This window comes from Rhopalosiphum padi, chromosome 2 (genome assembly GCF_020882245.1).
Source record: "Rhopalosiphum padi isolate XX-2018 chromosome 2, ASM2088224v1, whole genome shotgun sequence".
Classification (NCBI taxonomy): domain Eukaryota; kingdom Metazoa; phylum Arthropoda; class Insecta; order Hemiptera; family Aphididae; genus Rhopalosiphum; species Rhopalosiphum padi.
Genome location: NC_083598.1, coordinates 65,989,519 through 66,017,294, shown reverse-complemented (window position 1 = coordinate 66,017,294; position 27,776 = coordinate 65,989,519). Strand labels below are relative to the sequence as shown.

General features: G+C 27.8%; 2 protein-coding genes across 2 annotated transcripts; both read left to right on the top strand.

The window, feature by feature from the left end:
* Positions 1-3,271: 3,271 nt before the first annotated feature.
* Positions 3,272-15,888, top strand: LOC132919767 (activating transcription factor of chaperone). The gene is made up of 3 exons (XM_060981592.1): positions 3,272-3,681; positions 5,673-5,969; positions 14,205-15,888. The coding sequence occupies exons 2-3, from the start codon at positions 5,699-5,701 to the stop codon at positions 14,861-14,863; spliced, it is 930 nt and encodes a 309-aa protein (XP_060837575.1). The 5' UTR covers positions 3,272-3,681; positions 5,673-5,698; the 3' UTR covers positions 14,864-15,888.
* A 5,950-nt stretch (positions 15,889-21,838) lies between these two features.
* On the top strand, positions 21,839-27,147 carry LOC132923024 (uncharacterized). The gene is made up of 3 exons (XM_060986813.1): positions 21,839-22,245; positions 22,863-22,947; positions 25,792-27,147. Exons 1-3 carry the CDS (start codon positions 21,950-21,952, stop codon positions 26,185-26,187), a joined length of 777 nt encoding a protein of 258 aa, XP_060842796.1. The 5' UTR covers positions 21,839-21,949; the 3' UTR covers positions 26,188-27,147.
* Positions 27,148-27,776: the final 629 nt, after the last annotated feature.

Below are 27,776 nucleotides of genomic sequence, written 5' to 3'. Positions count from 1 at the left end.
ATTGAAGTTACATTAATTACATCGTTATATTTTGTATACCCTACTTATAAGTTATAAGTGTTATAACCTGCCTTAATTGGTAGATGGTCAAGGGCAACCGCCGAAATTTTCTCTGCAAGGGGGGGGGAATGTTTATATAATATATATTTAAACTGACGATATTATATTTACTGAACTTTCATCGTGCATCCCAGTGTCGTAGCCAGCATTTTTTCGGGGTAGGGGCTTAATTTTTGATGGCCAATTATAACAACAAATTAAGTTTGTACTGTATTTCTGACAATATTATAAGTCATATAATAAATAATTATACTAGTTATCAAATCAAGATCAAGTAAGTGAGAGCTTTATCACCACAAACAATAATTAAATTAATACAATTATTCTCACTTTTTAATATTAAACTAAAATAGTTAGCAATGATTTTGTTTATTGAAAAAAAATTGCTTTTAAAAATATTTATGAAAACATAATACAAAAGTTATCAAAAAATATGTTCCTTTGTGATTGCCCTTATACAAGGTAGGTTGTATAATATTATTTCAAATTACTTTTTGTAGTATATATTATAGAGTTACACTATTATTGTTTATTTTAATTCATCTGTAAATTAGATATATTCCTACATTGATAATTTATTGTATTACCCAGATGCCAGAGTTTGTTTATAAGATCGAAATTATTAATATAAAATAATGCCATACATATTGCATTAAAAAGTTATCAAGTTAATAATAAATGTTAAAGATTATTAAAATATATAAAGATTCAACTGGAAAAAAATGTATTTATAATATAATTATTATGAATATTTAACTATATATCAGTCATTCAGCCATATTATATATAAAAAATAGATATTGGCTGTTATGTAACTTTGTATTGAATATTGATAAATAACAAAAACAGTGAAAAGACGAATAAATTTATTTTTAATCTTATTATACATTAAGGATTAAAAATGTGTTGATTAATGATTATTACATTAATTTTGAACTTGTTTTATTTGAATGCTAATTATCTGTAATTAAACGAAATGGGAATACCTCAAAGGAATTTAAATTTTAATAATATCTACAATTACAACATTTATGTTGGATATACCCCATAATTTCACTAAATAAATGTTTTTACGACTATTTTATACGTTAACTTCTAACACTACAATTAAGTAATATTCCTAACCCCCCCCTCTCCCTCAAATTATATTACCTTTAAAAGCCTACATTGAGACACTTTTTACAATTTATAAAAATAAATAAACTTAATAAATTTTCTATAAAAGTATAAAGTAGAGCAGAATCTAGTATCTACACATTACATAAGTCTAAAGTCTCAATTTTTTTTACTGCTTAAGTTATACCTATAGTCATACAGGTACAGATTTATATAGACGTAAAATGTATGTTTAATAATTACACTAATAGGAAGTTCAAATAATTAATATATTATATACTACGACGATATTTATAAAATATATATAGGTATATACTATATTATATATCCAGTTTATTTGTAGGTACTTTGGTATAGTGAGTAAGCAAAAATTGTGAATTTTTAAAATTTTGGTGCTTTTTCATTAAATTTCTTGATAGATCTAAAAACTAAAGCAAAAGAAAACAGTAAAAATATATAATACTGATAATTATTAATCACAATACGTATTTTTGATTGATTCATTAATGGTAAAAAAAAACCTGCACTAAGATTTTCTGGCTCCAATTTAACTTACACAAATCTACATATACCTATAAATATACCTGTACATTTAATGAAATATTGAAGCATTTAGTTCATAAATTTGTACATTATGGGCTGTAAATAAAAAATTAAAGTTGGCACCTTACGTGTTCAAGTTCGAATACAACTATGAACCATTCGCACGTTCACGTGATACACAATAATATGTGTCATGCGTCCTCGTGTTTTATTATTACTTTTTTTTTATTTATATATAATAGACCCCATCCGAGAAAAATAATATAATAATGTAATTAAACCATTTATAATCTAGTAAATTGAGACTTTACTAATATATATCTTCGATAGTTCTAATTATATAATATAATATATTATTTTAAACGATCGTGTTTTATCTGTCGGGAACGATTACAATCGCACACAATATTACACGCACAATTATTACGGATTATGTTCAGTTCAATAAACTTTCTAAATATTATTGCGACGTAGGTACATGAACAGCCAGCTAAAAAATAGATATCTAACACGAAAATAATTCTTATACCTAGTTAAAAAAAAAATAATTTATAGATAAAATATCAAATAATTTATTTTGCACAATCGTACCGAAAATATACAACAAAGTATGGACTTATAAAAATTAAAAATAATATAATATAATATTATTTCCTTTTAAAATGTGTTCAAATTCTAAGAACCAGAGACCGATAACGGTTAATTAACTAGTAGTGGAGTGGAGTATATTATTAAAAAATAAATATCATAATACCTACATATATTGTATACTTATAATCTACGTGATTATAACAGATATAATAATACTAATATTATGTATGAATATTATCAGAAGCGATTGCATTTGTTTTTTTTTAATCAATATTATTATAATTTATTAGTATTAGACTGTTATTATATTTTATATTTATTAATTTATTATATTACAAATTACTATTTATACTAATCACGCGATCCTTCGAATCGCCAAGATGCCATAATGTGCTATGTGCGTCGTAGAAATTGAAAAATATTTATTAACAACAATAAAAAAATTCTCATACCTATAGCAGTATAGCTCAGATTAGATGAAGTTCAAAATTTAAATGCTTAATGCTTATCGACATAAGACATAGCATTTTATCGATATTCGATAAACGAAGTGCACAAATTATGGCGCGTGCGTGCATACAATATAGCGTCAATACATATTGTGTTATGTGTACATCGATATAATTGGTATTGGACGATTGCGGTTATTTATCGATACACAAACATGCCCTACTGGTTCAATGGTTGACAAATTTGAAATTAACTCAAAACCATAGGCTACAACTCTTGGGTTTTTGGGTAAAATTGCGTGTATATCGCTCGAGACAATTATTACAATATTTTCTATGAATCGGGCGTACCAGATATCAGTGTACACTTTACCACATTACCACAATAATAATAATATCGATAACGGACGTTCGATAGTACATTTCTCACTGTAATCGATTGTTGACATTATGACCCCTGTGTACGGAAACGCGATTACCGCCATCCACACGTCCAGGTTAGGTACTACTTCCATCGATATTTCTACCACAATACTACCACTACCACCATTACCCGTTCTATGTATTAATTTCCACCTCTACCTGTACGGCTGCTCACCTATGTACGACCACCACCACCACGAGTCATAACACGCTCCGACGCTCTGTTTTTTTTTGTTCACTACGTACGCCAACTGCTTTCACTTATGACCCCGTAAACAATTAGGATTTAACAACTGCCGTTAACCTCTATCGTCTGTGCCTTTTGCATTTCGCTGGGATAGCGTTTCAGTTCACACTCGACAGCGATCTATATTCTACTACAACCGAGCCACAACACACCGCCGAGATGAAGTGATTTCGGAGTCCCCGTAGACACCGTTCAACCCGCACACGGCCGTGTGCCCAAACCCAACCAAACGATCATGTCCGCGACGGCGAGGTGAGCGATTTGATTATTAATATGTCATTCGATTACGTTACGTCGTATTTGAGTGCATCTTCAACGCAGCGATTACAGTGTTATATTATAATAGTAGGGATACTAGATCGCATACACCGCGATCTACGTCTCTACCCGGCTTTGCGGTAGTATAAATAATAATTAGCCGGCGACATAACAGTGGCGACGATGGTGAATAACCGTGCGAACCTTCAACTCGACGACATAATTTGGTATCGATATGCGTGCGTATACGGCTGCTGCGCCAATTTCGCATACCCTGTACCTGTGCCGAAATACGTCACTGCCGTTGACGTGTGTGTGAACGGCACGTCACCGAGTGGTTTGTTGTGACTGATTTGCATTTAGCACGTCCGTGACGATAATATTAGGTACCTACTCACCACTATACTACCCCAATTCCTACAGATTTTCTACAACAGTAACACAGGTGTCAGCTTGTACTTGTGATGTCTACCATAATCATTAGACAATATGACAACAGAATAAATGTAATTTTATTATATTTATTCTGTGATATGACACTAATGTTGTACCCCACACTTTTTTTGAAGTGTAAACTTGAACCCCTATTTTTTTACTTTGCTGTACATTATGCAGGACTTGAAGAAAAATCAATCGCTGTTGTTGATTTTCTCTGTATTACATGTCTTGCCCTTAAGGTTAATGTGTCCGTCCACCAATTGGTTTTAGAATGTAGGTAATCCACTACTAGTTCAAATTGACTTTCTCTCAAACTGTGCTACCAAGTTAAAATTATTATTTAATAATCTTGTATAGTCTTATAGTTTGATGAAATTTTAAAATAAAATATTTCTTATAACGGCATAAAATTGATTAATTGTATTATTAGGTATATTAAATATGTGATGTCATCTGATATGAATTGGTTGAGTTTGTTGCGTTTTTGTCTAATAAAACCAAGACTATAAAAAGACTATAAGTGTAGCACATTAAACTTATATATATTTAATTAATATTCAAGTAGTAAATTATTATAAGGATTGCTGTTTTCTTATCTTTTAAACTTTAAAGGAGGTACAACAAAATTTAGTGTACTAATAATGTTATAGTATTAATCTTAATGAATAAATATAGATAAACTAGGTTCAGTGAAAACTAGCTCTTATTAATTTGTATTTACCTTTTGTTCATTATCTCGGATAATAATATAGTATTAATAATATGTATTTTTTCATTAAAATTACAAGGTTATACTAAACTAAGGTTAATACAATGTAAATATTTTAACATATATTTGTATGCCCCTAAATGTATTAATTTATATCAAATACATTATAGGTATTACTTATTTATAACTTAAATTTGTTAATTTATGAAGTAATGAATTAATACTAAACAATGAAGTTAGAAAATTATATTCTTGTTTGACTTTAATTTTAAAACTAGTGAATGCTCAGCAGTGTTGTTACTATAAGTTATAAGTTATTATTTGTTATAATATAGTCAGTCCTAAACAATTAAACAATTAAGGTTATAAAAAATATTAAAATGTTGAGTTAACATACACCATAAATGTTTATAATAGCCTTTTATTTCTAAGTGTTGAGAATTTGAATATTTAAATTTTTATGAGTTGTCTACTCTGTATATTGTATTAAATAAATATTTTCATCTATTTTTAAAGTTAGAAATATTTATTTATGTATAAATTGTTTTATAATTTGAAACAGTTTATTATAAGAGGTATAAAAAGATTATTGTCTATTATAATTAAATTGTAATAGTTATCCAATTGAAACAATAATTATCCTACTAGTGTCATTATATTTTAAATGATTTAACATGTACAGGTATGAAATATAATATATATCATCTTGGGTAATAAAATAGTTTAAGAACGCAAGGTGTAAAAAATATTTTTTTAAATATAAAAATATCTATTGGTTAAGTGTAAGAAAATATGTATTATTTTTTTCTGAAATATTTTTTTTAATTTTTTTTTTTAGTGCCAATATGGCTTCCCTATTCAAAGATGGTGCCACCATCAAGAGCATATCAACGCAAATCATCAACAGCATACTTTTCACTTCGTTTAATAATATACCCAATCCATTACAAAATGTCAGGAATGTCGCAAGTAGTACAACCAAGCTGCTCGTTGCTTTTAAGCAACGAGCCAACAACAGCTCTGTCTTCTAAAGCAATATGTAATTTAAACGATACAGAATGGGATAAATTAACAAGGAGTGACATGGCTGGAAAATTATTAGAATACCTAGACAAATTGTACGATAAAAACGATGGTAGGTATTTTTTTTTCATTTATGAAATAATAATACTATATTTTATAGAATTAACAAATAAAAAAAGGTTATAGCATCTATGTAAAAGTAGTGCCTATTTGATATTAAAATCACTGCACATAAGTATGTTTTTAATGTAAAAATATTTGAATTGTTCTTTAATATTATGAATCTATATAACTTTTTTAATCAAAATCCAAAATCGTAATAATTTCTGACTGTTAGTTTTTAAAATACAAATGCCTTAAGTTTGGCTGTTTTAAGGTGTCTATATTAAAAATCCATAAACTACCTAATAATTAATGTTTTGAAGTCTGAAGCACGTCATTATCAATAACATAGATTAGTTATTACTAATCCTTAGAAAGCTACACAATGTGTCTAAAAAAATTATAGATAACAGACGTGATTTTATGGTTTCCGATCAAAATATTCATTGGGCTACACTCTACAGCAGCTTTGAAGTATCCTAAGCTCTAATCTATTATTTTATATAGCTGGCCAAACACTGATGCAATTATTGTGGAGTGTTTAGTCACTTTTCTACCATTAAAGTAATAACATTTAGTTAGTCAAAGTTTACGTATCAATTTATTAACGACAGCATCTCATTTATTATTTGGAAATAGTCATTGTCACAAGTTTAAAATGTATGAGACTATCTGCTCTAATGTCACCATATCTGAGATGATTTCAGGTAAATTTATGTCTGTTAGTATTTTACCTTAGCCTTAGAGTTATATATCAAGTGTTTCACAAATAAGGTTTAGATTAATATATTTATTACCTAAGTAATTTTTAATATAAAAAATATTAATTGGTTAACCATTATATAGACCTACAAATAATTACAATAATTCAGTATAAATAAATTATAATCAATTAGTGACTTATATAAAATATAATAATAATATATATCATATTAATTCAAATGTATCTTTAAATTAGGCACTATATCAATAATAAAAATATCTCGAAAAATATATAATATACAATTATGATGATAATGAAAAAAACCTTAATTATTGAAATTAATTAGCTTAAACATTAAATGTTAAAATACTGGCAAAATTATTATTTTAAAATTGTTATTAATTAATATAAAGAAGCATTCCGTAATTAAATTAAATACAATCTACAAATATATTAATTTAAATTTTAAATTAATATTGGTTTATGAAATGTTGTACATATTTAGTTTAATTATTATATACTTTTGACACTTTAATCATCTATCATTATCTTATTTTAAAGATTTTTTTTTTTTTTTAATAATTAAACCAACTGATAAAATTATAAAACATTCATTTTTAATATATTATTTAATTAATTAAGTGTTGATATAAACTTGATTGTTCTATACAATTTCTGATAGTCTTTGAGCTTTGATCGCATTCAAAAAGTTGCGCAGCAATAAATATTAAATATTTGTATTTATCATATAATTTTTTGTTAAACCTTGATGATTATTATATAACATGTACTTAATATATGAATATAAATAGGAGTTAAACAGAGTTGATTAAAAAGGAATATCAAGTATTTAATTTAAAGAAAAAATCGGTATTAATAGTTGGGTATTAACTAATTTATTGTTAAAAATGTGATGAACTGGGATATAAAAAATAAAATTGTTCTATTTTTAGTGTAGTTTTTAAAAAAAATGTCCTTTGAAGTCGATAACTTTGTGTCTAATTATGTATAGAAGTGTGAAACATAAAACTTGTTTGGTTCCAGAAATTATTTTTCAACAACAAAAACCTCGTAAAATTCATAACTGCTTCTACTTTGATAAATTTTTTATACATCCTAATATCCTACTGTTAAAATTGTTTTAAACTCAAATTTCTTGAAATGTTATTTTATTACACAATTACATTTGAACATGACATAATTTTGAATTGGAGTTTAATAATTTATAACAATATTGATCTATGATCAAAAATAGCTATCTATATATATTATGAAGACATTTGGTTTATTTAAATGTTAATTTACATAGATTAAAATTTATAAAAATTCTCAAAGTCCTATCAAAAATGTTCAATAATTATTACCATCAGTTGACAATAATTGTAATATAATATTTTTATTTATCTTGAATCTCCAAAAGGAGTGAGGCACAGGCCCCTTATATCTTTCATAAAATGTCACTGAATCAATACTGTTCATTATCTAATTACTACTATCAGCCATCAAACTGTCCAGTGTAACGGATGTCATTGTCAGTCATTACGTGCATCTATATTTAGCCATTGTGTTAGTAATTAAATAATCTATTTGCATTATCTGGCATTACCAAAGTTAAAATTGACATATTATTCTATCGTTTTTTATTTTAGTTGAAATATATAATACAAAGACAATTATTATGATTAATTTTATGATTTTCCACTTTTTAACTCTGGATATATTTTTGATATAAATACTAAAAATTCACTAAATTTAATATTGTTGATTGTTATTTGCTTTAATGCGCTAACATCAAAAATATGTCCTCATTTAAGAGAGCAAACCATAAAAGTAATTGTTGTAATTGTGTTCATAAGTATTTGATTTTTAGATTTGTTTTTTTTTTTAATATACTCTTATTTTTAAAAATATTTATATTATTTGCTATATTTCAGCTAATTTTAATAATAATATAATTTGTAACTAATAGCTACCATTTAAATAAACAAAAACCATTAGATTTTTGCTACCTAAAATTAAATTTATGTGTAGAACCACCTTATAAGGTTGAAAAAATAATCTATAAACACTCAGAATCTCGAGGAATTTATTGATATAACGTTTATTAAAAATGTTCTCATAGTTTTTGAGGACAAACAAAAACTCATTTATTTTGATATAATTATAGATTTATTATAATATGCATTATGCTGTACAAATATATGTATATATATTACGATTTAATTTGTTTAAAAAAAAGTCGAACTAAATATTTATTAAGCATAACAAAATATGAGTTATTTTACGAAATAATTAATTTTTCTGGTATACAACATAATGTATGTGTATTGGCATACAAATTACTAGTATTCAATTCTATAAAACAGAAAATTGTTTTATTCTAATAAATAAATACTTATATGTAAACTTCATAATTTATAACTGTGAAACTCTCTCTAATGTATAGTAGATTTAAGTATATGTATAAGAATAGTTTAAATTTAAATAATTATTAATATTTTCTTATAATTCAATGGGTTGAACTACGTTAGTTTAAACATCGCGTTTATTAAAACTTACAAACCAACACCGACTTACTAGAGATTATTGGTATAATAATTATTGTATTAACAGCTTAAATGAGTCTAAATATTTCGAAAAATGGATTGTTGTTGAAAATTTTAATGTAAGTAATAATGAAACACAAGTTAGTTGAATAACAACGAAAACTAAAATCGTTATTTTAAGTTTGAATATTTAATTACGTTAAAATTTGTCAAAAACTGATGTAATGGATTATTCTTGTTTTTTGTTAGTATTTCCCAAATATTTATAAGATTCCTGGTGATTTCTTACTTTTGGTCCCCTGAGTTTTTACGCATCTAGATACAATTTGTTACCAAAAATCACACTCGAGCCTCAATTTTGAATATTGAATTACTTTTTATGCTCTTAAATTTTATAGCAGACATAAAAAAAATAATGAAAAACTTCATGGTTAATCGAATCTAATAAAATAATCTAGTGGCTCTTGAAATAATAAATATGGATTGTTGTGTCGTAAATATAGTCGTTTTAGTGAAGTAAGAAAAAATTATGATCATTTTTACCTCAAAAGTAAATCTACAATCTATATCAGTGATTTTCAACCTGTGCGTCACGGCTCCCAGTGGCGTCGTTGGTTATTATCAAAAGGGCTGCGTCCGTAGTATAAACTAAAAATAAAGTTGTAAACATTTTTTTAAAATTATTATCATTGTTCGTATGGAGCCGTTTATTTGATTCCAAAATCAAAAGGATACGTGAACCCAAAAAGGTTGAAACTACTAGTATATATTATAGTAGACCCCCATAATTATTATTATTTGTTTAGGACGACCCTGAATAATACAATATTACTATTCCTACTTATTCAGACTACAGTTTTACTGTTACTATTACTTGTACAAGTTCTATAATTCTTTCCTATTATTTCTTCAATAATACTAGTCACTAGGTACTAAATACTGGTGCTGAACTCAGAATTCCTACTATTTGTGTTACCTACCACCACTACTATTACTATTATATTTTGATATTCGGTTGCCAACTATATAGTAAGAAATTATCCGGCTTTAAATCAATATACATAATAATAGCGGTTCACCTTGTTATACTTGTGTGTGTGAATATATGCGTATAATGATAAATATATTTACAATATTAAATGATATTTTAATAATATAATACATATTATGTATAATATACTGCAATTATGTTTTATCTATGTACAAAATAGAGAAAAACTTGTAAAAAAATTAACAGGCGCGCGCATCGTGAGGAACGCGTAAACATGCTATTAGAAGTAAAGGAACAATAATAATAACAATATTAATAAGACAAATTGCAAATAGAGGAGGAGGGAGATTTGTTGTCGGGAGTCTTTGTGTGTGATAGAGGAACCAAAGCGGTGGCGTGTCTGTCCGCCCGCAGTGTTCAGTCAACTTCTCGCGCGGCGCAACCAGTTGTTCGTTGAAAGTTTTTACACTTTGTATAATAGATGTATTTTCGTTCACATGGTAGGTCGCAACACATCACATAGTTGTGTGATTATGAAGTTCATCTATCATTACACCTGGAGCAGGCAAATTATTTTCAACTCGCAAAAATTGGTAAAAAGAAGGTGAACGGTAAAAGAGCAAAATTTTGCACGCCTTACAAGTGAAACCAAATATCGAAATTTACCATTATTATTTTGTTTTAATTGTTATTACCTAAATTTCATTTAATTTAGATACCTATATATTATAATTGTTTAATTTTTTTGTTTCGATTGTTTTATGTACTATATTATATATATATTATATTAGTATATTACCATAGGACTACCTACTTTGTATATATATTCTGCTGTCTGGTATTTACATAAATTTCGCAATAGCTAGATATTTGGTTTCGTGTCAAAACACGCCAAGGCTGATGATAACACAGCACATGGCTACCGGAATGATTTCATCTCATTGGTGCTCCTCTGGTACGTTGATGCATCTACATTTTTTTTTTAAATTCATTTTATAGGGTAAATATGTAATTAGATAGGCATTCCATGTTGATGAAAACGTATTTTTATTCATAGTTATCGCAGTTTTTTTCTCGATGTTGCGTAATTAATATATTTTATAGTATCAATGTGCTAATAATGTAGGGTAGATATAATTTAATCTTTTTTTAAATTTCAATATATTATGTTTCTAATTTTCAACCATTAAGTGTACTTTTAAAGCACGTATTTACATATAAGGGTATATTAGTATATACAAATGTGACTTGGAAATGTATTTATGATTATTAAGAATGGTAAGCATATTGCATAATTACTAACATACAATGTTTTTCTGACGGTTAGATCCGTGGGATTCCTGTTCAATCCAGTTTTATTTTTTTTTAAACATTTTTTATACTAGTTCTTTCTTATTATTTCACAGAATAAAATTGATACGTAATTTTAAATTTGATGACCTATATTTATTGAAAATGCACTAACATTATTTTATAATATAATAAGTTAACATTTAATTATGTAGGTATTTAATATATTTTTCATTCCAAAAGTTATTAAAATATTTATTTGTTCATAACTGTTCTTATTTCCGAGAAAATCCATAATCGACCATTCATAGAAATATTAATATTATTCTATCTTGTTTTGAATTTAATTATTTAAATATGATAAGTATTAGACAATTTTTATTAATTTTTAAATGCTGGTGTCCGGAAAATGAATTTATTTAGTATAGTAAAACAGATTTTAAATATCGGCCTAAGCCTAATTTCATAAAATAAACGCGAGAGTTGAATTTGATTATAAAAACATTTTAACTAGAATATTAAAGTATAGTACCTATTTTTATGTCTTTTCAATTCGAGTTTAAGAAATATTTAGCCTATAATATACATAATCTTATTATGTAGGATAAGAAGTATTATTATAAAAAAGATATATTAATGTTATCCAAATTGGAAATGATACATTAGGGGCTTACTTGGGGAAAAATTAACGTGGAAGAATGAAATTTTATTTCTTGTTAATTGAAAATAACTACTAAATAATAAAAACAATTTTATTGTCTACGAGAAGTTGATTTAAGTCTTGTTGGTTACAACAATACTTGTAGCACTCTCTTAATTTTTAAATTTAGAATACTATCGAAATGGATTTTATGTCGAACTATTTTCCTATGTTTATTAAACTGATATGAAGATCCCTTGAACATTTTTGTAAAGTAAACAGATATACACAAGTATTTTTTTAAATTTAAGTGGCTATGGCTCCCAATTTTTTTTTATTCTAGTTGTGCTTACTATATATAAATCCCAAATGAAATGTTATTTATAATTCATACTTATATAACTTAAATATTTATCAATTTCTTAATGCTATACTTATAACAACATGATCATTTAACTACTCTAATTGATAATATTAAATTGTTTTTAATTGAAACATAACATTAAAAAAATATACATATGTTATAATATCATAGAAAATACTTATTAAATAAAATTATTATTTGTAAGATGTTAAGCACAAGGTCCAGTGTACTGAGTATTCAAAACGTATTTTAATATTACAATTTTTTTTAATCTATGTCATTGTGATATTCCTCATATTATTTGTATTAATATAAATATTTCTATTAAGGAAATACATATAATATCTTGGACTTTGTAGTTGTATAACTTAATCGATGCTATATATATATACTTTTATAAAAACAGTAATATTTAGTAGAATAGATCATACAATTGGATATATATTTTAGTCTATTTATTCAAGAATTTCCTTGACATATTGACTGTGTCTAGTGATATAAATAATAAAAATATAATAATCAAATTATAGTATGATAATAAATTATACTGTCCTTTGTTACTTTTGAAATTCGTTGTATTTTACTGTAAGCAAATACATATGATAATATTAATATATTAATAACATTCTGCTACTCGGGGGACATGTACAATAATTAAAATAATTACAGTTTATCGCATGGTTCTTTTCAGCTTGATTGACATCCAAAGACTTTTTTCTTATATTTATACACTCATATATTTAATGACAACTATTATAAGTCGGGTTGACTATTTAGATAAGCAGACAAGCAGCAGTTGTCTTAATGTTCTAAGAGTATTTGGGTCATTTCATCAAAGGTCATTACTTATCATAGGATAAAAATATGCTGGTACATTATTGTATTGTATATTGTCAGTGATGGTTTTGATCAATCTATTTCTTAATATATAGTTTTGTGATTTACCCAGAATTATAATGAAACTATTAACTAATCATAATTATTAATGTCAATCATGTCTACATGAAAAGAAATCATATTTTATCAAATCAAATCATTAGTATTAGTATTAATTTTCATTGGTTATATTTGAAAGGATAGAACACTTTAATTTGTCTTGCTGTTATATAACAGTATGCACTATAGCATTATCAGTAGTTATGTTATAACTTGAGTTATTATTAGAGGCGAGTCCAATTTTTAGATGAGAATATAATATTGCTTTTACTGAATGGTGCAGATTTCCATTGTGGAATTTTTTAGAATAAAAGTTAAATTAAATTGGTTAAGTTTTCATATTTTTCTTAAAAAATAAATTAAAAACTAGTTATAAAATTAAAATACTAAAGTAAACCACTCAGAAATGTTATAAATAAAATTTACTCTAATAGTCTTTTTATGGTAAGTCAATTATGTCTGTGACAAACATAAAATAATATATGTCAATATATTAGATCCTCTTAAGTTTAAAATTTTAAATACTTATTGCTGTATTGAATATAGCATAAAAACAGTTAATAGCTATAATGTCAACACAAAATAAAATATTATTATTTTAAACTATGTATAGTATATTTTATTTGTAATTTGTGCTGTACTGACATTAAGTTACTTAGATAAATATAATTTCAATATTATACTCACATTTAGTTATTTTTTGTAATAGTTTTGTGAATGTGACCTAAGATTTAAAAATACAATTTAACACGGTATATATATTTTTTTTTTTTAGAATCTGAAACTATCACAGATTGGTTAAATGAAGAAAAATTTATTGACCTTCCAATATTTGATGATTTCATGACGAACACTTCTCCAAACAACATTGAAATGAAACCAATGGAATATCAGAAATTTGTCCCTTCCAATAAAGCTATTCAGTACCAACCATATCCAACCCAACAGTATGCACCTATGTATTGCCATGAAACATCCATTCAGCCAAAATTCAACTATGTTCCACCCGCTTCATTGACACCACCAGAAAGTCCCAAAGACACTGATGTCCTTATGTCTATGCTGGATGATATGCAACCAGAAGAACTCAGTCAGTTGGTAGTTGATGAAGATACATTGTCAGACTTCATGTCATCAGACGCCAGTAGCCATACCGATTCATACAGTGATATAACAACTAAACGAGACAAACCATATTCCCCAAAGGCACCCAACGAAGAAAAGCGATTACGTAAAAAAGAACAAAACAAAAATGCAGCTACAAGGTATAGAATGAAGAAAAAAGCTGAAATCAAGGAATCTGTTGTTGAAGAGAAACAACTTTTGCAAAGAAATGATACACTCAAGGACGAAGCTAAAGAACTAGCCAGAGAAATCAAGTATTTGAAATCGCTATTGAGGGATGTTTACAAAGCCAAAGGACTATTGAATTGAAATACATTTAAAATTTTTGATCTGATTATTTAACTTGTATGGCGTATATTTGATTAGTAGTTAAAATATAATGTTAAAAATTGTCATTTAGGTTTGCTAGTGGGTGTTCTCGCATTTGCAGTTTTTATTTGTATTTAAGTATAATTACAGTATTAGAATATTTGGAAAATCTACTTATAACACCAGTACAGCCATTATCTCCTTGTAAATATATTCTTATTCTTTTCTACTAGTTTTATTTTTAAATATTTTGTATCCATTATTTGCTTGTTAGAACTAACCAAGACAATTTGTATCATTTTCAAACATACATCTGATCTTGTGATATATTAAAGACATACTATTACTACTAAAGTGTTTGAACTGTTTATAATATAATATTTTGATATTTTTCTAAACCATATCGGTGAAGCATTTTTGACATTTTAACATATTTGGTTTAGTCTATTATCAGAAATCTCACAAGTTTTGTATGCTTGATTATTACACTAAAACCCTTGGTTCAGTTTAATATTACACATTTATTTAGCATTGTTATTATTAGACTAAGAAAAAATAATAATACATTATGTAACCTAACCTATTCTTCTTTTTTTTTAATTCAAAATCTTATATTATTTTAGTGATTGTAATTTATTTTTTGATTTTTAGTTTTAGTTTTACTTTTAACTTACATGTGTGCTTTTTGATAAGGTTGTTATGATATTTGTCTAAGAGCCGTTCTTACAATGTCCAGTTAAGTGTCTGTTAATGCTAATCGACAAAATTCTGCCGATAACAAAATCTGCTAACTACCGATTAAGCGTTAATAGACACTTAACCGGACATTGTAAGGACAGTCCTAAATGATATTGTTGTTTCAACTAAGGAATATATAGTAAAATTCATTTATTTCTCATAAAAAAAATGAACAAACTTTTTTGCAATTGAAACTAGTAGGTGTTGGACAATTTTTATCTCAATTTTTATTTGTAGCAGGATGACAACTGTATTTTTATTTTATTTTATTAAAAAATATACATTAAGATGACTGTTTTAATTTTTAATAACTAATATAAACTATTCGAAAAATATATATTTTATTGTATTTTAAAAAATTGTTTTTATTTGATTTAGTACATTTTTTTATGACTGTTTTAAGAGAATGTTAGCATACAATTTGTTTTATTTTTGACCCTTGAGCAAAACAAAGATAAAATACATTCACATAAAATATTTTTTAGATTTTGCTTTTAAAATTACTCAAATTTACTTAAAAACTATAAAAATAAAAAATATATGTGCTAACATCATCTTAAGCAGGTATGTCATATGCACCACTCTCAAATTTTTTTTAAAACCTACAGCCACCAGTATCAATTGAAAATAAGGACATTTTTAGAAATTTATTTATTCTGGTAAACATATTATCTCTAAAAATATATGTACTTATAATACTTAAATTAATTAACTTTAAAAAAAAAAAAATTGTAATTATTTTTACATAACATTTAGATAATAATAATATTAATTTGCTAATTTAAATATGGAGTAGCTGAGAAAAAGAGGACCTACTAGCTACTGTAGCTTATTTAAGGATAATTTAAATAAGTTTTCAGTGTTCTGTAAACGTTCATTAAAAACCATGACTATAAATTATAAAAAGAGGTAAGTAGGTAACTTCTTTGCTGTTCAGTAGATCTCAAGTCTACTTAGTCTTTGAGGATTATGTCAGTGAACAGCGAACGTGTGTATTGAATTTGATTGATATGTATCAAATGATAAATCTTAGCATACGATAAACGATTTTGAGTGAAAACCGTGTGTCAGCTAAATATCTTTCATAATATCAAATGTAGTGTTTAAGTAATTTATTTTACTATTAAAAATAGGTTGGATTAATTTTTACCTAAAACATAGAATTTTAAAATATCATTTGTATTTGTGATTTATAAAAAAAATGTGTTAAAATACCTTAAAAGTTTTAAGTACCCGTACCCATAAATAATAATTTTAAATGACTACCTACTAAGTAATTAAAATCATTATTCTTTATTTAAATATCTAATTTCGTCACATTTTAACTTGAAATACTATTTATTTATTTTTGATTTTATTGATATTATCATTTTAAAGTGAGTTATGAACATCTCAAAGTTGTTATATTTAAATATTTTACATAGCTGTAATTCACATTAAAATAATATCATTAAAGGCATATGTCATTGTCTAGATAATATTATTCTTACCTTTAAATTTGATGATAGGTAAATTTACTCTAATATTAAGGCTAACGTCACAAAATGTATTCTGCTGAACGCAAATTTGTTATGATGTACGTTAGTAAGACAGAGACAACAGTACAACACAAGTTATAAACACGAGTTATAACAAAAATACCTTGTATTAGATTTTTAAGCTTTTAAACTAAGTGAAATTTAATTTAATGATATTTGTAGAGATTAAATTAAAATTTCAAATGTTTATAAATAAAATTAAAATTCAAAATATTTTGAAAATCAAATCATGTTCAAAAATTCCAATTTCCAATATAAACATTTGGAAGAAATTTAAAATACCTATTATGGTTATTTGTTTTTGAATTATTCAATATAAGTTATATTATGTATAACCTGTAATCCAGTCATCAAACGAATTTTTCAGGAATTAAATCGGAAAGTATATTGAAATTTTGCAGAATGTTTGATTGCGGATTCCTGATTAACCAAAAAAAAGTTACCATTGCTCCGAGTTCCAGAAGTGTCCGCTATCTTGGATTTTATGTGCAATATTTCAGTATTTTTAAATTATCTTGAAAAATATTAATTTTATTACAAAAATATTGCTGACAAAATTTACAACAAATTTATGTATTTTTCTAGCTTAAACACGTGAACTGTGAAATACACTCGACACTCGCGCGTTGTAATGTTTGATATGGCATGCTTTAATAATCTATTCATAGCCACATAGGTCATAATAAGCTGCACGTAAGCGGTGCGTCGCACTCAGGGACGTACACAGGGGGGTGTTTTGGGTGTTCAAACACTCCCCGAAATATTTGGTTTTTGTATGGTTATTTACTTATTCTATTTTAATGTTAATTGTCATAATTATTATTATACTTTGATAGACAGGTATGATATTACAGGGGCTAGGTAAATTAAGTCCGAAATACCGTTTTTGTGGTAAACTGAGTCCCGGATTTTAAAAGGTATAAGGTAAACTGAGTCCCTGGTTATAATAGGTTTAGTTTCCAAAACAGCACATTTTCTTTCTCACTTTTACAGGCTTATCTGTTCATGGACGGAGATTTGATTGAATTTTAGGGGGGGCTTGAATCTTTCTTTGCAAAATAAGCCGTGGGGGCTTTGCCCTCACACCCCCACTAATATTAATAATACAGTGGACGCCGTTTATAAGACTCACAGATATAAGGTTCAGACGTTTAATCACTTATTAGGCTCAAAATCGTCTGGAACAGTCCGGACGTATCCAAATACATTATAAAAAAATTCGGTTATAAGACTCACCACTTCGTTTATAAGATTCAAATTTCGTAAAAAATAAACATTTTTGGTTAAAATATAGAAATAAATTGGTTTTTAAAAATTACATATTTTTTGGATTATTTCTGGTTTCAATTCATGTTTTTTAATGTGTGTATTTACAACAAATGTTATCGCATTTCACATTTTTCGCAATTATAGTTGTTGTAATATGAGTACGAGGTATATATTTTCGAAATATTAATACTCAAAACAAACCAAAATTACAAACTTTTTTCATAAATAATAAACATCATACATCTTTTATAATTTTTTATTAATATGTTAATATGTAATCATTTTTATAATATGTATATGTATTATAATTTTAATTTTCTTATCAGAATTTTTAAATTTATTCAATAATAGATATATCATAATATGTAATATTATATGCATTAAAGTAAATTAAAATTAAAGCAAAATATATGGTAAAATAAAATTCATAAATATGTAATTCAATTTTTTCTTTCTCAATTCGCCTATAAGATTCATTCGGTTATAAGACTCACTTGGTGCTGGTCCCAATAAGCGGCATCCTCTGTATTACCACCTCCAAATTCCAATACGAATTAACTACTAATTAACCAACTAATAATTACCAACTAAAAAGTATAACTACTAAATACACATTACTAACTACATATAACATATGTATTTTAAAATCATTAATGTATAATACAATAAATATTTTAGTATTTTAGTATAATAAACCTATTTTTATTAGAAAATATATTAATAATGTTCTCAATACTGATATTGATATCTTTTTCAATGTATAATATTGAAGAGTTATTGAATACTTTAATCCGTCGCTACGGTCGCCTGGTGCGCACCGATGACGAGTAGGTATATGTTGTAATAATTATTATATTGACAAAATTTCGGGAAAAAAATATTTTATAAAGTTCCAAGATTTTGGCAATTATTGTAAAATAAGTTCGATGTCCGGTCGGCTAGTGACTTTAAAAAATATTCAATAATTTGGGGGGGCTAAGCCCCCCCCCAATCATCGCCTATGTATCTGTTATGTTAAAAATGTGCGTTTTTTGCTTTTAATATCTAATATTATTCACAACGTTGTACATAAAAATCACAATTAATTATGTATATAACTGGTGTAGTTAAAAATGTGCTTTTACTCATTGTAAACGATGACGATTTCTAGGCATTGAGAATCGAACACTGATTATTTTTAAAATTACCTAGTTTCATTGGAAAAATATGTCTGTAGACTTAAATTGAAAGAAGAAAAATTAAATATAAAAAAGACACCTTCTTAAAAGTATAAAACGAGTACAAAATAATACAAATCCTCGTTAAGATATTAAAATATAATATTCTATTTGCCGTGGGTAGTACGTGTTATACATAAAAATAATCGTCTATAGAAAATAAAAAAAGGCGTTCATTCCTAAATCTACTGGCCGTTCAGAATAATGAACATCAGTACATCACACTATAGCTGGCTAGTAATAATAAAAAAAAAAATGTTGTACTCGTCGTCTGGAAGGCACGGCATCGGACGATACCAGAATTTAGTTCATTTGCAATTCAGAGTTCAAACGTCAAACACCACTCGAGAGTAAATGGCTACAGTCTACGAATCATAGCCGACATCGATGAAATCGAATACGCCGACTCACTGTTGTTATTAATGAAATCATCGGTAATCGTACTCGTATAATATCATTAGCGCAACACAACGATTTCGTGCATTGACGATACAGGCGATACAGCAGTTGACGAACCGACGACGTACGTAAAATTGTAGTTCTTAGTTGAAGCCGTCGGATAGGACGACAGAGAGTAGGTACGTACCCCCCAGAAAGAGGAGGCACGGAGTCTGGCGATAAGTCACCAACGCGCGTTTTCCGGCATCCCGATGATGGTGTGACGAGTTCACGGGTGTCGCATGCTCGGTTATGGACGCGTTAGACGGCACTCGCCTTTTACAATCGCGCGGCCCGACGGCGACACGGCGGCTGTATTATAAGCGGTACCGGAGTGGACAACGGTGCTACCTTCTTAACGGCACCAATAGCAGTTATAGCAATCGTTATACTAATTTACGAGTGATCGACAATTAATCGTTACGTAACAATGCGACCGATTGCTCGATGCGGACACGAAACGTCACGGATAACGGTATAGTTAGAGCGACAATGTACTGCATCGCGCGTACAAAGGTAAAATAACGACAAACGGTATAAAAGTTGGCGGGCGGCGACGGAACAGCTGCGGCGAAGAAGCCGGACAACAACGATAAAAACATTAAAAACGTACTAAAGCGTTCAACGTCGATAAGTGTTGCCGCGAAACGGCGGTGGCACACTAGGACGCGTGTCCAAATAAAACCGTTCCGGTGTACGACGTTTACCTGTCACGACACGGCCGGCGGAGGCTGACGAACGGCCGAACGCAATCGAAGACGCATAAAAATAATACGGTGACCGACAAAGCAGCCGATCAAAATCGACAAAATTGCAAATGGTATTTTACGATCGTACAAAAATACGATGTCGGTGTCGGAGACGTCTCAACAACATACTGTTAAAGTAAAAAAAAAAAAAAAACAAATCTCGTGTGACATGGATTGCGGGGACCTACAACCAATGGTCATTGGTCAACATGTCTTTGAATGCAGTGACACGGCGCGGTACTGAACGATATCCATATATACATATATATCCCCGTATATATAGCCGTGAATCGTGATGGTGATTGGTGACGACATATATTTTTATTATGTATCAAAATACTGTGGTGACATCGCTGACATCGGGTCACTATAATATGTGATATTAACGTCAATACGTCATTGATAACAATAATAATAAGCACAACGGAACAATTACAATAAGGTGACCGGCCGGCGTTTGCATCACCGGCGAAGACACGCGATTTCGATGTGATGCGTCGTCCGGTTATAGTGAATTTGACGGGCCGTAGGTATTCATAACGAAACTGATGCGCCACCAATAACACACGAGGTTGACTCATGGCAATGCAAATTACATACCTACCAAGACGTTATAGACCAGGGGTCGTCAACCTTTTCAAACAAGTGGGCTACATTTGAAATTTTTAGTCCCAGGTGATCGACATCTAGGAGAATTTAGGTCTTTAGAAAGAGATTTGTTTTATGAGCAAAAAAAAAAAAAGGTCTGAAAAAAGGTGCACACTTGCACGTGACTGAAACTGAAACTGACAATAATTCTGACTATTTATTGTAGCCGAGGCATTATGGTAAATTCCTAGAATACAATAGTGAATAGTATACAATATACATTAACCGATTATTTATTACGCGATCGACCGATAATGGTAAAATTATTTTTAACGATCGACCTATAGTCCTAGAAAGATCGTTGGCGACCCCTGTTGCGGTCTGCCTTGAGGATTAGTGCGATATCATTATTATTACTTTGTTATTAATTATTGTTATCACTTATCATTTGAGGTAATTATTTTGTTTGTTTTTTTTTATTTTAATACAAGCCTACAAAAGTAGGTACTTTTGTTTTAAAAACTTACTTCTTTTAAACAAACTTTGAAAATGAGCCGCGAATTCACGGAAGAGTTTATAAAGTTATATGAAAGCGAGCCTTGTCTTTGGAATGTAAAGTCAAAAGAATACCATGACAGGAATAAAAAAGATACAGCATATCGGAAACTGGTAAACAAACAACAAGAAATCGAATCAAACGCCACAAAAGACAGTGTAATAAAAAAAATTAACAACCTCAGAAGCGCTTACAGAAAAGAGAACAAAAAAATAAAACAATCCATTAAGTCTGGTACGTCGGCTGACACTGTATACAAACCAAAATTGTGGTACTTTTCATTGTTGAGGTAACTAAGTCCAATTTTCTTTTACAAAATTAATTAATTAGATATATTTTGCAGATTATTTTACCACTGTTTACAGTCTTGTAAAGTATTCGAATACAAGTATTTGAATACTAGTATTTAAAGACTGATGTATTTAAATGGTATTTTAAATACAATTTTTTTAATAAAATTTTTAAGTTTGATATAGCTGTAACTAATACCTATAGTATATCATTTATAGGATACTGATTACTTTCATATTTTACTGAATGTCTGAAAAGATACCTATTAATATAAATATACTTATATTATGTTTTTGTTAAGTAAAAGTACCTAGGTAATAACAATGTTTAAAATTTAAAAAACACAATAGTAAGTAAGTAGTAACATAATAGGTACCTATATTGATGTACAATATATATATATATTATAAAATATAGCATAAAATTAATAAAAAATACTTTTGTACCATTCAAATACTTTGTGAGTATTTGTAAATAACAATAGTATTTTAAAAGTATTTTTAATACTTTTTAATTCTACTTTTTTATTATTAGTATTAGTATCTTAATAAATTTTCAAAAGTATTTTTTACAAAAATGACTATTTATCTTTGCGCTTGTAATTTTTTGATTTAGTTTTCTGGGTGACCAAGATACACCAAGAACTTCCCATTCCAGTTTAGAAAACGATTTTGATAATGACAACAGTATTTTTGGAAACGTAAGTTATAATTTTAATTGAATTGGCATACAATAATGACATATTTTAAATAGTATAGATTTTATTTGATTAATATTACAATAAGTATTTAGTTAGTACATAAGTATAATAAAATAATAAAATTTCAAATACAGTCCTGTTGCCAAGGAACTTGACCTTCATTAGCAAAATATTTCATAAAATCCTCACGCAACTCTTTGGCCGATCGAGGTGGGTTTCCTAAATTGCTTCTATTTAATCCATATGTGTGATCGTTTTGTGCTTCATATCCTGTTAAAATTGTGCCTTCACTCGTATTTTCACGGTCAAAGCACTCTGGAGGAGCATACGAACTAGGTACCATTTTTAGTAAAAAATTATGTAGTACACAGCAAGCCATAACGACGGAATCAATGTGTTCGGGTTTCAAGTTGATTGCTGTATGAAATATTCTGAATCGAGCCACCAAAATTCCGAATGCATTTTCAATAATGCGTCTGGCTCGGGACAAGCGGTAGTTAAATATCTTTCTGTTGACGGAAGTTAATTGAGCTTGTCTAAATGGTTTCATCATGTTTTCTGTCAGAGGGAAAGCATCATCTACGACAAAAACGTAGGGCACATTGATATCAGAGTTTCTGATTCTATCAGGCTGAGGGATGTTTAATAGATTTTTTTCAAGTTTTTCATAAAATATCGTGTTTTTCAGAACTCCACCATCTGAAATTCTTCCATTTGTACCAAAATCACACATTATAAATTGATAGTTGGCGTCAGCTATAGCAAGTAAAACCATACTATGCCTTCCTTTATAATTGTAATAATTAGACCCACTTCCAGCAGGGGGTACAATGGTAATATGTTTTCCATCCATAGCTCCTAGGCAGTGGGGAAAATTCCATTTTGTGTCAAATTCATTTGAAATACCCTTCCATTCTTGGGCCGTTCGAGGAATCTATAATAATATAATAAAAAAAAATGTTTAAGTATTTCAATACTTTTAGATTCTGAACGGAGTGATGAATGTATTGCTTTTACAATGATGTGTGTTTTTTTTTTTTTTTTATTTTTTTTTTTTTGTGTGACGACAACATTTGGAGCAGTACTAATGCTCCGATTTTTGATTTCAGCCCCTCTTTGAATAGGAAATTGAATCTAGTTGGTACTTTAAACGGGGTCAAAATTAAAATTTTCAAATAATTTTCAAAAAAATCGAGAAAAACAAAAAAAAAATGACAGAAAAATGGCAATTTTACGGAAAAACCACTTTTCGACAAAATCGATTTTTTGATTTTGCTGTAACTCAAAAACGAATCATTGTAAATACTTGAAATTTTCACCAAATGTTTATATTATGGTTATCTCTTTACAGTTAAATTTTCAAAACATTTCGACCATTTTTAAGCTACTAATAGATAATTGAAATTTTCGACTTTTCTAAGTTTTTTTTTCTTCAAATGCCGATAAAAAAATTTTGGGTGGCTAGAAAATCTTGAAAATTTAATACAAGGTTTCTTATAAGTTGTTCTTAAAGTGGTAAAAAAAAATCCGAAATCGTTAGTCACGATTTTTTTTTATAAGTGCTTAAAGTTCGAATTTATACGAAATATGTCAAAATTGCGAAAATTGGCAAGTAATTTTGTGGTCGAAAAATCGTAAAAATTTTTTCTTTTATAACTAAGATTTGAAAATTTGGTACAAGGTTCTCCATAAATTTTTCTTCAACTATCTGCAAAAAAAACTCTACCGGACTAAGACAAAAAAATTTTATGAGTGATTGAAATTTAAATTTTTACAAAACCGCGTTAAATAACAATTTAGCCTCAAACGATTTTTGATATTTGTTGTTATTCAAATAGTATAAGTCGTAAATACTTGAAAATTTTACCAGTTATTTAGATTGCCATTTTCTTTACGTGATTTGATTTTCAAAATATTTTGACTTTTTTGAGCTATTTATAGACAAATGAAATTTTCAATTTTTTTTTATTTTTTTTTTATAAATGTTGATTAAAAAAATTTAGCTGGGACAAATTACTTGAAAATTTAATTGAAGGGTCCACATAACTTGTTCTAACTTTCATTCAAAAATTATAAAAATTTTTTTTTATTAGCATTTGAAATTCAAATATTGACAAAAATTCGTCAAAATCATGAATATTTTTCACTATTTGGTATTTAAAAATTTATAAATATTTTACTATCAAAAGCTAAGAATTGAAAATTTAATACTATGCTGTCCATAAGTTAAGCTTAAAATAATTATAAAAAAGTTTGAGGATTATTCAATTTAAAAAATTTTCCGAGTGTTTAAAGTTATAATTTTAATTTGAAATCAAAAATACATGTGTAAAATAACGTTTTACTAATAAATAATTTTCGATTTTTGTTATTTTTAAAAAATTACTTCACGTAAGATCTTGAAACTTTTATACTTAAATGTTTGAATTTGTTTCAAAATAGAATAAATGACAATATTTAAGTATAATATATCCTAGACTGACAAATCATCTCCGTTCAGAATCGTTTTTCGTATACAATGATACCTATCATTGCATTCAAATTTAACCTACCCTAGTCCGAGGTCCACCCCACCCCCTAATGTACAGCCGAGCGATACTCACTTACCCGCTTTTTTTATTTTTTTATTTTTAAAAGTAATTAACAATCTGTATCAATATTAGACACAATAAGAAAATGTGGTAAAGGTAAACGAGTCATGAGGTTTTTGTTGAAAGGAGCCACCCATTGATGACACTTTCTGCTAGCTTGAATTATTTTAATTAATTAATATTTCAATACTAATTGTTTTATTTAACATCAATATATTATTGAATTAGAACGATATGTATTTTTTTATTTTAGGACAGTGATAATGAAGAACAAACGCCCCAGGCTCTTGCAACTTCAAGTGCGGTAAGTGAGGAAAATATATTTCATGATGAAGCACAATCCAGTGATCAGGAACGAACACCACTAAATATTTGTCGAAAAAAACAAAGAGTTGAAGTAGAAAAACAAGAAGGTTTAGCAAATGAAGTGTTGCTGACTGTAAAAGATCATTTTAGAAAACCTGCCATTAAAGAAGATCGTTTTGACATGAGTGGTAGAACTATTGCCATGAAACTACGAGACCTGCCTAAAGATCAAATGCTATTTGCTGACAGGATCATAAATGAGACTTTATTCCTAGCAGAAATGGGTAGCTTAACACTGAACCATAGAGTTGTTAATACGGCAACAGAAATAGACGAATGGTGAATCGTCGGACGGCCATACGTTTTACGCACCAAAACGGTATATGGTTTTGAGTGTACCAAACACTCGTCACTCGATCTACATTCTACACTAATTAATTTTTAATCATATGTATATCATTTATTTTTTCAATATATATAATAAAACTTTTAAACCTTCAAAAGACTTGACATTCTTAGTGAAGATATTCTTAACATAATAGCTAAAACTTCGCGAAAATTAGATTTAATATTGTAATTTTTTCTTTATACCAATGTTCATACTTAAAAAAGTAGGTATTTTACTTAAGTAGGTATAACTAGTTTTCGTAAAAAAATTTCGTATGTTTATTAAAAAAAATGTTCTACTTTTCTATAACTGATTTTCAAAAACACCCCCCAAAACTTTTTCTGCGTACGTCCCTGGTCGTACTCATGTAACGAGGTTTGATGTTTGAAGTGTTTTGTCGCATGCAAAACGTGTAACAATCTTTCGTGTTCTACAAATAAGTAATAACAATTGCTCTATTGTAATATTCGTAAATAAATTATATGTATTATTATTATTTATTACTCGAAAAAAAATGTAAATAAAATAATTTATGTTAAAAATGTTAGTTAATTGAATGCTAAATAAACATTGTATTCATTATTTAAGCTAGATAATATATTATAAATTGGTTAGTAAAATAAAATATATACTATAGTGTACCTTTAACATAATACATCAATACAATAATACGTAATATTTATCAATAATATAGAATAAAATAATTATTATTACGAAATGTTAGAACATACAAAAAAACGTAAATATTGCGTTTTCTAGTTTACACGAGTGCTTACGCGCAGCCTATGACCTAGCTATGTATAGATTATTAAAGCACGCCACATCAAACATTACAACGTGCGAGTGGATTACACCGTGCACCTGTTTAAGCTACGAATATAATTGCATTGAAATATAACTTTAGTTGCCACACGCTGAACGCTGGCTGATTTTTATTTTTTTGTTTTTATAAAACATATACAAGATTATTTCAAACTAAATAGGAAATTATTATTAATTATTTTCTTGAGTCCTCCTCCCTTCTAACTAAATGTATTCTTTTTTAAAACGTCCTGAAGTTATCTGCCGAAAAACGGAAAAACAAATTACACTTTTTGAAGCGGCTGGAGTAAACAATGTTATGGCCTTATGGAGTCTCAAGGATTTCAACGGTACCTCTGTAAAATAAAATGCAAAACAAATAAAAGTATTTGCCGATCTACTATGCGACTTTATACATCAAAGTGCAATGCACCTTAGGTACTATGTGAAAATAAGTGATGCTCATACAGATACAGCCGTCAGCCATACATAAACATCATTTCCATATAAGTTATAAAATTATGAAAAATTTGATTTCATCGTGTATTCTTTATTTATAAATAGTAAGTATATGTACCTTATCACAACCCTGTTAGTTCTGTTAGTTTTCTATTGACTACATATTTTTGGTCAATAGTGATTAGTGACAAATGACAATGACTATAGCCAATCATAAAAATGTTGTACCACTATTGTACCTCCTATTACTATTAAATTGTTTCTACCATTTTCCATTGTATATG